The sequence below is a fragment of the Corapipo altera genome, unplaced genomic scaffold (genome assembly GCF_003945725.1).
Source record: "Corapipo altera isolate COAL_440 unplaced genomic scaffold, ASM394572v1 61045, whole genome shotgun sequence".
NCBI classification, from domain to species: domain Eukaryota; kingdom Metazoa; phylum Chordata; class Aves; order Passeriformes; family Pipridae; genus Corapipo; species Corapipo altera.
In genome coordinates this window covers 1,607,448-1,619,445 of record NW_020884975.1, presented here as the reverse complement: position 1 = coordinate 1,619,445, position 11,998 = coordinate 1,607,448, and the positions used below count along the sequence as shown (strand labels likewise).

The window sequence follows — 11,998 nt, the reverse complement described above, 5'->3', positions numbered from 1 at the left end:
GGGTCTGGCTGAACTTCCCTGCCCGTGCCAGGGTCAGCTCCAAAACACGCAGCCAGGAGTGGGTGCCACAGCCTGGGCCTCATGCTGGCAATGGCCCCAGTGATGGCAAAGGCTATGTGCAAATGTGTAGTTGTGTCTTGGCTTAGGTTTATTCTTGGATGGAGGATCAGCCCATGTATGGAAAACAAAAGGTTCCTTTGCCCCGTATGAGACCCAAAGGCTCCTGTGCTGGGCCAGCTTCTCTCTATGGGAAGCATCCTGTTTGGGAAAAGAGAGTATGTGGGAGAGAGGGTCAGTTAGTGGGCATGAGGAGCCACTAACCTACAGAGAAGCTGTAGCAGACACAGGTGAACTACTTTGACTGTTGGAGGAGATACCATAGAGAGTTGAAGCCACTTCTGCCTCACTATCCATCCTGAGGGCAAAGGTCTCCTGCCCAGAGCCACCGAGTGTCCCAGCTGTGGCTGAGGATCCCAGGGATACCTTCTCCCCAAGTTGTGATGTGGAGCCTGCTATCAATAGCCAACTCAGACCAGCTGAGGGACCTGGGCCCGGCCAGCAGTGTCCCCAGAGAGCAAGAGCACCCACAATGGGTACCTGCAGACACCCAGTGTCTCCTCTTCCCAAGAGTGCTCATGGGTCCCATTAAGATCCTACAGCTGACCCTCTGGGATCAGGCCACCAGCACAGCCACCTGGTCATGGCTCCAGTACTGTCCCATACTGCCCCAGTGCCCCATACACACTGCTGCGTGCTTCCAACCTGGCAGGCTTCACAGGCTGTGTACCCCGTGGCCAGTTCCTGATTGGCAGAGGCTATCTGATAGCCACCCATCTGGACCTGCTTGACTTTACTCAGATGAACCCCAGAGCAGCAATCCTAGATCCTAGATCCAGTGCTGGCGGTGCAAGCAGCTGGAAATCCCCTTTCCTGCCTGGGGCTGACTCAGCACCCCACGGGGCTGTTTGCCAGCACCATGGTCTCCTTCCCCATTTGGCCCAGCCAGTGCACGTGGGGAGGACTGCCTGGCTCCCTGCAATTTGTAAACGGCTGTGACCACTGCCCCCTCTGAGAGATTATCAAAGCAGCTCATGTAGAAGCCCTGGCTGCTCTGTGCTTCTCCAGGCCCAGGACAGGGGTTTACACGGCTTCATTTGTGGATTTTTTTTTCAGCTGTTTTGACTCACTCCACCACTGCAGATGATTTATCCATATGGATGCAGCAAACTCCAGTGTAGTGTCCTTGCAGCAAAGGCTGGAGCCTGAAGCAGAGCTTTCCCGTTCTCCTTGGAACTACTGAGATGTAAAGAGAGGGGGTGGGTTCATAGTGGACTTGACGGCCCACTGTCTGTGTGAGTCAGAAGTTTAAAAGCCCTGCAGCACTTCCTTGTGAGTGACCCCCAGACACTGAAAATCATGGCCAGGCTGTCCCAGGCTATGGGTCCCAGCCCCACAACTCTTCTTTTACCTTCACCTTCCCATGATCCTGGAGAAGCAGATACCAGACTGAAATGGTGTGAATTCCTGACTGGAACCTGCCTGGGTCACTGCAAGCACACACAAGGAACCCCAAACAGTGTTGCCTCCCCAAGATATATCATCAGCCCCCCACACTCCTCAGGCCTGAACTGGCAGGTCTGATCACTGGGGGCAACCTATCTCCTCCTGAAGGTCTGGAGTTGGCTGTGGTGGAGGCGGGACAAAGCCTGCAGTGCAGTGTCCCAGGTAACAGAGGTAACTCTCAGACCCATCCCACGGAGGCACTGAAATCACAAGACTGGGTAGCAGGGAGCTCAGTCAGCACCTTTTTTATTAATATGCATCATAAATAAAGAAATAAATAAAGGCGAGACACCTCATTCTAACAGGGAAATACAAATTAAATATGGTGCAACGTCCGCTAAGCAATGTACAAGCAGGAGGTAACCTAGCAAGACCAGGGCCCCTTGCCATGGTGAAGCCAGCCCAGGCACGATGCTGTGAACAGCGTCAACCCGGCCAAGACACCAAATACTGGCATGGCCTTTCATTAACACTGTTCCCCACCTGACATGCAGGTGAAGATCCCCACTACAGCAGGCGGCATGAACATGGCAAGGAAGGGGTTGACTGGCATTGCCTCTACCAAGGACCCCAGGACCTCCAGTATCCCCTTGTGCTTGTGCACAACACTTATCCCCCCCACCCCATGGCACTGCTCAGCAAGACCAGAAACCCTGTGCCAAGGGGAGCACCACCCCTCCCTCCCCAGGCTCCCCAACTCCCTCTGGGAGCACCCACTTATCTACTTGCTGGGAGCACTGCCCCCAACATCCCTAGCCCAGTCAGGGACCCTGCCCTCATCCCCTCCCCTCCAACCCTCTCCAATGAGCATCCCAGGGCTTCCCAGGCACTGGCTCCCTGCTCAGTGTGAAGGGCATGGGGCCAACCCCCAAAGCACCCATCTCTGCACAGGGTGGCACTACCCATCCCAGACCTACATAACACTGAACATCCACAGGCCTTCCTCACAACCCCCCACACCCCTTTGCTCCACACACACACATATCCTGTCCCCCTCCCCTGGCTGTGGCCAGGCACAGCCCCAGCCCTGCAGTGTGGCACTGCCAGGCCACTTGTTCTGGTACAACCCACCAGGCTGTACCAGGTGGTACAGGTGGTACGACAACACATTAGAACAGGGATGCTCCAGCGTGGGGGAGCCTACCCCCATCAAACCACAACAGAACCCATCAGCCCAGCCTTGAAGAGACCTTGCCCACGCACGGTGCTCCCACGCTGCGGCTAAGGATGCCAGGGATGCAGAAGGCTGCCACCCCTGGGAAGGGGACAGCATCCTGCACCCTCCAGCACGAAACAGCTGGGCAGTGGGGCAGCACTGCTTGGGTTCCTGTAATGTAGGAGTCCATGGTCTGTGGGTGCTGGAGACAGTGTGGGGTGGAGGGGGGGGTCAGGCGGTCCCTGGTGTGGCTGCATGCATGGCGATGCTTGGCAATAGGAGGTGCAGCTCGCAGAGGACCCCAAGGGGCCGAGCTGGCCTTTGGCAGCTGCACAGGGAAGAGCAAGAAGGAACCACCTACGGTTACTGTATTTTGTAATGGCAAGAAAGGTAAGAAACTAGCAAGAAGCTGTGTTTGTTCCTCTGGCAGGGCGGGCTACCCCAGAGGAGCCTCAGCAGCCCAAGCCCTCTGTGCTTGGCTTCCCAGATGTGTCAATAGTCCTCATCCTCTGGGTGGGTGACATACATGATGGGCACCAGTCCCTTCTCAGAGCCAAGGCTGCACTGCAGCCAGTCACCATCCACCTTGGAGATGACCTGCAGAATATCCCCTTTGTTGAAGCTCAGTTGTCCTGCCTCAGTGGCAATGTGATGGCAAAGAGCTTTCACCTCACTGTAGGCAGAGGGAAAGAAGGGTTAGCTCACCACAAGATGCTTATCCCACTCAGGGATGACCAGAGGCACAGATGAGTAAGGAAAACATGCCCTGCCTCCCTCCCCAGCCAGGCTCCCAGCTGCCTCCCAGCTCCCACTCACCCACAGATTGCAGAGTTGCAGTGGATGGATGAACAAACTACATCACTGCCCCCAGCCATCCCTAGTCCACATCTACAAAGGGGGTCAGGAAAATGGCATGCCATCCCCAACCTGCCACATCCCAGCACCTGCAGGATGGTCACTTGGTGTCACTCACCAGGTAGGGTGGGGAGACATCCCCCGGGCCGGCAGTGCTGCAGCGGGCACCTCAGGGGGCTCTGGATGGGGGGGTTCTGGCTCAGGAGCTGCTTCACGCCACATGCTTGCCCCCACTGTCTGGGCCACCAGCTGGAACACGGACTTGTCCAAACTCAGCCAGCCAGAGGGCAACCTGGAAGGAGGAGACAGAAGCAGTTGGCAGCACGGAAGCGTCACTGGGAGAATGGAGCAGCCAATCTCATGGCAAGGCCATGCCTTAGAGGTCTGGCTTCATGCACAAAGTGCACTGTGGTCCCCAGGCTGTCTCCTGGTGGGAAGGGGTCAGCATTCTCCAGACACACCACAGGTTAGACTGGGAAGGACATTTCCAGTGGACATTTTCAGGAGCAGTAAGGGTGATGGAAAGGCAGTGCAGGGAGGTCTCAGCTACTGGGGGCAACTTCACACGTCCTCCTCACTTGTTGTGAGCAACAGGGATAGCTCCATGTTCTGTTCTCAATATGTGTTTTTGGGAGGGATGGGGTGATGATGGGGCCATGTAGCAGGGGCCCTTCCACTGGAGAGGGGATTTAGGACTCAAGGCAGTGGTAGAGCTCAGGCAGAAGGGGAGGGCCCATGAGGTGGACTGAGCAAGGGTGTGGGAAGAGTTAAGGTGGGCTGGCAGGGGTGACAGACCCCTGACGTACCACAATAGTGTAGCCCAGCAGTCAGCTACTGGCCTGACTTCCATCTGCACTGCTGCACTCTAGGTTAACCAGCCCTCCTCAGCCCCACACCACCCCTGCCCTTACCTGTTTGGTTGCCTGGGCTCTTTTTGTACCTTCCTGGACCCAAACAAATGTCCCCACTTGATAGCCTGGCTGCCCTCTGACGCACTGGTGCTGCTGTCCTCTTGAGGGGCTGATGCTGCTGCTCCCACTCTTTGCTGAGTCCCAGTCTCCTTCTCCTTGCTGCGCTTCAGCTCTGTAAGCACCGAGTCTGGGGGACTGCCCATCCAGAAGGGCCAGCTCCGTTCCTTGACCTCTTCGCTGACCATGACCTGCTGGGGCTTTTCCAGGGGCTCTTCCACGGCTTCAGGACTTGGCTTGCTGGCAGCCTTGGGCCTCTCCTCCGAGGTACCTTCAGCAATGGGACAAGCCTCTGCGCCCTCCACCACCCCTTCTCGGGGCGGTGGTGCCTTGTGGGTCTCTACTGACTTGGGTGCAGTATTCAAAGCAGCTTTCTTCTTCTCTGAGCGGATGAACTTTGAGCCTTCAGCTGATCCCTCGATGTAAATCTGAGAGGTCTGCATGAGCTGGTACCACCAGCCTGCCTGCTTGTCCTTCTTCCTCTCCCACGTGCTCTCTCGCATCTTACTCCGCTCTTCCTCCCTGTCACCATCTCCACAGGAGGCCCCCACTCCCTTGACCCTTTTCTCACTCACAGCTTGCTGTGGGCTGTGCCCTGGTGAGATGTCATCATCTCTGGCATCCCCTTGGCATGTCTCAGGGGCGGTGCTGCAGCCATCAGGATCCTCACTGCTGCCCCGTGTCCGCATCAGCTGCAGGGTGGAGTGCACAGACAGCAGCAGGTCCTGCTTCACACGCAGCAGCTCCTTTTGCTGCTGCTGCTCTTTGCCCATCTGCATCAGGTGGTGCTCAAAGAGGAGGTCTAGGTTGAAGGGCAGCAGAGAGAGAGGCTGGAGCAGGAGCAGAAGCTCCTCAAAAAGAGGCTGGCACACGCTGTGAGACAGGCACAAGAAACCCACTGGCTGGTAGTGTGCCAGGATGATATCTGTAGGGCAAGAGACATTAATCAGAGGAGAGGCTCTTCCCACTATGCCAAGCCACCACAAGATGCTGAAGCTATGGGGAAAGGTGCTGGACACTAGTTTTTGGTCAGAGCTGTGGTGGTAGTGTTATGCTCAGGGCTGGGTCAGGGAGCACCAAATGCTCTGTGTGCTCTCAGCAAACTGGCCCAAATACTGCTTTCCAGTTGTGCCTGCAGCCAGGACCTGCCTGGCATGACCTCCCAGATGACCTCTGCCACAAAATGCCACGGAAGTAGGATGGGAGTAAAGAGTATCAAAGGGTTGTCACATTTTAAAATTCTTTTCTTCAACTTTTTGAGGTGAACAAGGAGCCTCAGATCTGATCAGTACCAGTCCCCTGCAGACAGAGGAGTCAGGGCTAGCTGAATACAGTCTTTCCAGGACCTGTCTCGGCTGAACTGTGGATCTTAGCAGAGAATGGACTAGCATTTCTACCTGCAGGATTCATTCTTCACTTGGTTTAACCACAACTGCACTGCCCCTCCATCCTCCTTTATTGTCAGGTCTCACTCTCAGGGAGAGAGCTGGGAGTGGGATTTGTAGCCATTTGGCCCCACTGGGATAACAAACTTACACCACAGGCAGGACTTGCACCCTACCTACAACCCCCCTTTGCCTAGCTCTCATTATCCTGACAGCTCTAGCTTTTGTTCACACTTCCAGCTCTTAATGATGGCTTGAAATAAGTGGTTGTCTTCTGCTCCAGAAAAACACAACAGGCTTAGGTCCAATTCTATCCTAGTCTAGTCTAGTCTATTCTGATACAAAACAGATACATCCAGTAAAATCTGCTTTTTGTCTGTCAGGAGGTTATCCTTTCCATTTTTTTCTATTTCCCATGCCTGAAGGATTTCAGCTAAGAGTGCGCATCTCCAGGCATACAAAACTCTCAGGCACTGGGCATGGAACACAGAAATTTGAGGAGGGTTAGATCTGGTCTCCTGCAGATAGACTGAGGGATCTGCAATGGAGGTGATAGCCTTGGGAAGGCCAGCTGCAGCTGGTAAGGTGAATGGATGTCCAGGCTCAGGTGGAAGGAGGTGCATGGAGCTTGGACTTCCACCTGGGATTTCTCTGGTGCACTGAGGCTGTGTATAGCCTAGTCCTTCAGCTTAGAGCAGAGAAGAGTAGCCCAAGCTGAGAGAGCAACAAGAGAAGCACATTTTCATTCCATGCCCTACACTGTGCAGAATTTGGCCCCCACTGCAGCCCACAGCCCTCAGGATCTTACCTTCATGGTTGTAGAGGTGGTTGAACCAGAACTCCAAGGACCGGATACTGCAGAAATGGAAAAAAAGCAGGGTAAGATAAAACAGTTAAAATCTATGCATCCAATTCATTCTTGTTGTTCTACAAAAAGAAGTGTGGTTAGAAAAGGGCATGTACACAGCATGAGCCTGTGAACCTCCAGACCTAGGGAAAGGACAGTTGGTCAATCCCATCAGCACACACTGATCACAAACACCCAGTCTGCCACAGAACATCCAGAAGGCCTTACATGTGCAAAAGTAATCCCTAACAAACATGTTTCCAGCAAGGTTCCTCACTCTTTTGCTCCTATGTCGTTGGCAGAGCTTTGCTTTGCTGAGAAGAGGCTTCCCTGGAAGAGTCAAATCATCTACAAACCTAAGGTCACTGCTGGTGGCTTGGCCCAAAATACACTGGTATCCTGTGCCAGCAGGGGAGAACTGGGCCACCCTGTGTGGGGACATCAGGGCAGACCTTGTTCCTGCTTGTAGGGGTTCTCCAATATTTGGAAATCTTGGGGCCTCTGCTGCCACTTCCAGAGGTCTTGCTGACCACTAGAGAGGAGCAGGGAAACACCATCCTAGCAGCACTCATCCCTTCACCCACGAAAAGGCATTGCTGCCTTCCTCTGTTTAACGCTGAGTGTAGTGTGCACACTCCTTATCCAAACTGGAAGGACCAGCCCTGAGTCCTGGACCAGGGCAATTCCTCCTCCAAGGCCTCACACCCTGGGATTCACTGCAGCTCCAGGAAACAGTGATTTAAACAGGGATTTCCATGATGTATGCATATAATATGTCTAACCTTGCATGAAGCTGGACAGATAGACCCTTCACACCTAATGTCTTGGGGCTAAAACAAGATGACAACAGCCACCCCTTCTCAGTCCCGACCTAAGAGGGGAGGTTTTGATCCATCTGGAGTTCCCTGAGGCTCACAGGGAAGTTCCCTGAAGCCTCCCTGAGGCTTCTTCCTTCCCTCACCTACTTCTGGGAAGTGGCTTTCCACATTCTTAAGTTTTTTTCACAGTCAACTGTGGGTGCCTGCAGTCAAGGAGCAGCAGCTGCTGCCAGCCCTAGACAGGGACATGCAGCCAGCACTGGGGTCCTGCTTACTTGAGGAGGCCGAAGATGAAGGCGTTGAACCTCATCGTGTGGTTGGTGAGCTCCGTGTACTGGCTGATCTTGCTATAGAGGCTGTGCAGCAACTTGGTAGAGGGGCCTATGGAGAGAAGCAAATTGTTGAGATTAGTTGTGGTCAACAAAGCCAAAACAGCACCATGGAAAGGAACATCAAGGCAAGGCAAGACAAGACATTGTCTGGGTGTCCATGTCTGTGTGTGCATTCCCTCTCTGCCAAACACCAATGTGAACTCACTCTATCCCAACATTTGGACTCCATGTGGGAGACGGGTTGTGGTCTGTCCCAAACTCCAAAACTCCGGGAGAGTTTCAATATTCCAAGGACCTGCCTCCCACATTTCAGTGGCAATCATGGTCATTGGCTCAAAATCAGCATATAAACAGAATATTGTGGTGGGTGCTTGTAATTTGATGTGTCTGCAATCATAGGGATAACCCCAGAGCTGTAGATTTGCCACAATCAGGCTAAGAGGCTTCCCAATACATTCATTTTGGTTTTTTCTTTATTGTTTTTTTCATTGATTTGACCTGCTATATGAGAACTTGGAAATTTCAGGGCAAATGACAATAAATATTTAGGTAGATTAGAGCAGTGTCTCTCCTGTCTTGTACAGAAGGGTCAAGAAGCACCTTGTTCCATGCAAGGAAATGGGTATTAGTCTGCACTCTTACACTCATAGTGAATCTCCCCCAGCACCTTCCAGCAACAATGCAGAAGTGTCACAGAGCTGCAGGCACTGCTGCACGACATCCATACCTAGCTGGGTGGATGCCTCCACCACACTCCAGGGGATGTTCCTCCTCTGGCCGATGATCATGTCCAGGACGTAAGCCTTGAGCCCATCACTCAGAATGTCCCGGACAGCAGGGCACAGGTATTTCAGGATGAGATGTCCCACATTGGGGCTCACGGAGCTGTTCCCAAGTTTGGCCTAATGGACAACAGGCAACAGGGAAAGTGTTGGTAACTTCTGTCAAGGTACAGATGCATGGAAACAGTTCACGTGCCTACTACAGATAGCCAGTAAGCAACATCCAGGCTCAGCAGCTCCCTATACATTCAGGGTCTTCCCCTTCACTCCAATGCCTCATACACCAGCTCTGGACTGCTCCCTGTAAGGTCCTTCCCAGCCTGGGAAGAAGCAAAGCCTGGGAAAAGAACCTCCTAGTTTGGGAAGAGGATATCCCAATTAAAAGGGATGTCTGGTTCTGCCAAAAGTTATAACAAGGCTGTCCTGCTGGAGGAAGAAAGGAGCAGGGGATTTTTCTGCTGCTGTACATTTTCTTGTTGCTAATTTTGGAGCAGGAAGCGGCAAACCACACAGGAACTACCAGCACCAAAGGGTTAAGGAACACTTAATGACACGTCAAGCTATAATTCCTAGGGATTACTATAAATAAACAGGGTGAGGGCAAAATGGATGGACAGAGCACAGGTTGAGGTGAAGAAGTGTGTAAGAGCCCAGCACCAGCAGAGCAAGGACACATTCTGCTGTGTACAGTGTTCGAGCTGCCGAAGGGTCTTTCCAAATGGGTCAGAAAATGGTGCTCAGGGCACAGATTTTACCAGCTGAGCTGGAATTATACTGACCAGTTGGCACAGGCCCACAGAAGCCCTGAACTGAAACTGAACTTCTGGCTCAGGAATAATCCTGTCAGATCCACTGAGCACGGCAGCAGCAGGGGCGGGTGCTGCCTTTTGACAGGTGAATGCTCAGCCCCTGGCACACTGATTCCTAATGAAACCCGAGGCCAAAACCACAGCCTTGTCTGGTAAGTAAAGTAATGAGAGAATGTTGCAATTATTCCCCAAACGAACACTACAAGAATAGGGAATTCACAGTGAAGTCTTTCAAAAAGCTGTGGGAATCTCAACAGCTCCGGTTATGTTGCCCAGCAATCTCTGCATCAGCAACAGTCCTAATTAGGGGAAAATTACTCTGGGCTCTAAGATAAGATTGAATAGGTTTGGAAACTGTCCCAGTCAGGTTTCTCCTTGGGGATAGCATGCCAGGGGAGTTGTCATGTCCCAATAGTGTCACATTGCTGCCCCAGAGTCCCCTGCCTGGAAACAGAGCATTCAGCATTGAGAGGGGGCACCACAAACATGCTGCTGGGTGTCACAGGACTGCAAACACTGCCTGGTACAAACAGAAGCAAAATTGCTGTGCTTCTGTGTTATTCCAGAAATGGGAGATAAGGGAGCAGAGACCAAAGACAGCCATCCCAGGACAACCTAGATGCATTTCTGTGTTATTCCAGAAATGCAAAATGAGGGGAGCGCAGGCCATAGACAGCCAGCCCCAGAGAGGCACTCTAGGTTGATGGTAAGGGCTATAGGGAATGCCCAGACGCCCGAGATAGGCAATGACTGATGCACTTTTTTATTATTATTGAGCCCTGTGAGACACAGAGTGAGGGGGGACAGTGCACTGTGCCCTGGCAATAGTACTACACCAAAATCATGGGACATATGGATGAGGGAGAGACAACTCTCCACTGTGTGAGAAAAAAGAGCTGGTGCACTGCATCATACCAGAAGTCCAGCTGGTCTGGTTTTCTTTCTTATAGAGCCATTGTAAATACATAAGAAAGACTTAAAAAAGAGCAAACATATATAGTATTTGCCCTTAATACTCTCACAGCCTACAACTACTTTTAGCTCAGAGACTGTCTAAGCTGAACATTATTCTTATGTGTTTAGTAAACCTTGGTGAATTTCCCTTCCCTGTGTTTTTCTGATCTTCCTTTAAATACATGTACTCTTTTAGCACCCCCAGCACCATGCAGCAGGAATTGTCACAGATTTACAACCTGCTGCATGGCATCCCATCACCTTTGTTTGGTTTGTTCTTGGAACTACTGCCTTTGATAGATCCCAGTAGTTTTTGACTGGAAGAGAGTGGAGAGGCAATCTTTCGCCATGCTCTCCATGTCACTCAGAATGCTGAATGCAAGACATACCTTCACCCCTGGATCCCTGCTGGTTCCAAAGTGAGCCACAATCAGGTCAACAGCAGTGTTGATTGCCTTCACCAGACCTAGAGGGAAAGAACAAGTCAGAGAGCTGCCAGAGGGGCTGCCAGGATAGACCCTGACAAAACACTTCTCAGAGAAATCAGGCAGGGGTATTTCAAGCCAATGTCTACACACAAGCCCTCTCTGCCAAAAACACACAGAGGCTCTCCTAACCCCTGCCCAGATCTGTCCCTGCTGGTTCCAACACTCATCTATCAGCCTGATAGTAGGACAACCTGTCAATATTCCCAAGGGACATGAACCATCACCTCCACACTCCATCCCTCGAGGCAGCAGAGATGGGGTCTGAGACAATGAGTCTTTTGCTGCTTTGATGTCTCGGGGTGTCAGGGCAGAAGCCTTGCATTTTGGCAAGTTCTATGATGACTGTCAGTAACAAGCCAGTGGTGCATAATCTGACATCCGCACCAGGATACTACGAGAACAGAACTGAAATAGAAGGGAAAGTTGCCACCCGGTAGTCACCAACACATAGCTGGCAAAGGCATGGAAAACCTTCTGCCTCTGAAATGATGATAAGACAGCTGTGAAATAGCCAAATCCCAGCCCTGCCTCTAGCACGGGTCCCATCACAGCCACATCTTGTCCTACTTTGGAATCTTTTCTTCCATCCTTTAATATAATTTTTCACATAGGACCCAACCAACCTTTAACCTAAATTACAGAATCTTGGGTCAGCACATCTGCACCATCACACAGATACACAGGCCTACCCTTGCATACAGAGACTGGGGTGGGAGCATGAAACAGCCGTCAGTCCGGGGGAACATGTAGTTGCAGTGCTACAGTGGAAAGGGCAGGGAAAGTTCAAGTCATTATGTCTACAGAGATGAGATGAGAGAGAGAGAGGCACAAACGTTTGCTTTATGCTGCACTACACCACACTGCCATCCACGAGTGATGCACAGACTCACCCTTCTTCTGCAGCAGGTCAATGGAGATGGACTCTGTGTTGCCATCTGGGGAGAGGCAGAACTCAGCGGGAGGTTTCTCCGCTAGTGAGAAGTAGTCGGGGAAGAAGTCATTGTAGGTAAGCTGGAGTTGCCTCATAGACTGTCCTGCAGG

General features: G+C 52.2%; 1 protein-coding gene across 6 annotated transcripts in view; it reads right to left on the bottom strand.

Annotated features, from left to right (window-relative positions):
* Positions 1 to 1,792: 1,792 nt before the first annotated feature.
* The window catches only part of RUSC2 (RUN and SH3 domain containing 2), a 61,635-nt gene continuing 51,429 nt past the window's right edge, over positions 1,793 to 11,998 (bottom strand). For all 6 annotated transcript variants that reach the window (XM_027665343.1, XM_027665342.1, XM_027665341.1 and 3 more), the window contains 8 exons: positions 11,848 to 11,991; positions 10,859 to 10,935; positions 8,652 to 8,826; positions 7,868 to 7,973; positions 6,736 to 6,782; positions 4,486 to 5,467; positions 3,693 to 3,866; positions 1,793 to 3,392 (listed from right to left, as the gene is read on the bottom strand). In XM_027665343.1, coding sequence (XP_027521144.1) covers positions 3,212 to 3,392; positions 3,693 to 3,866; positions 4,486 to 5,467; positions 6,736 to 6,782; positions 7,868 to 7,973; positions 8,652 to 8,826; positions 10,859 to 10,935; positions 11,848 to 11,991 — 1,886 coding nt within the window. In that variant the 3' untranslated portion in view covers positions 1,793 to 3,211. The remainder of the gene's footprint in view (positions 3,393 to 3,692; positions 3,867 to 4,485; positions 5,468 to 6,735; positions 6,783 to 7,867; positions 7,974 to 8,651; positions 8,827 to 10,858; positions 10,936 to 11,847; positions 11,992 to 11,998) is intronic.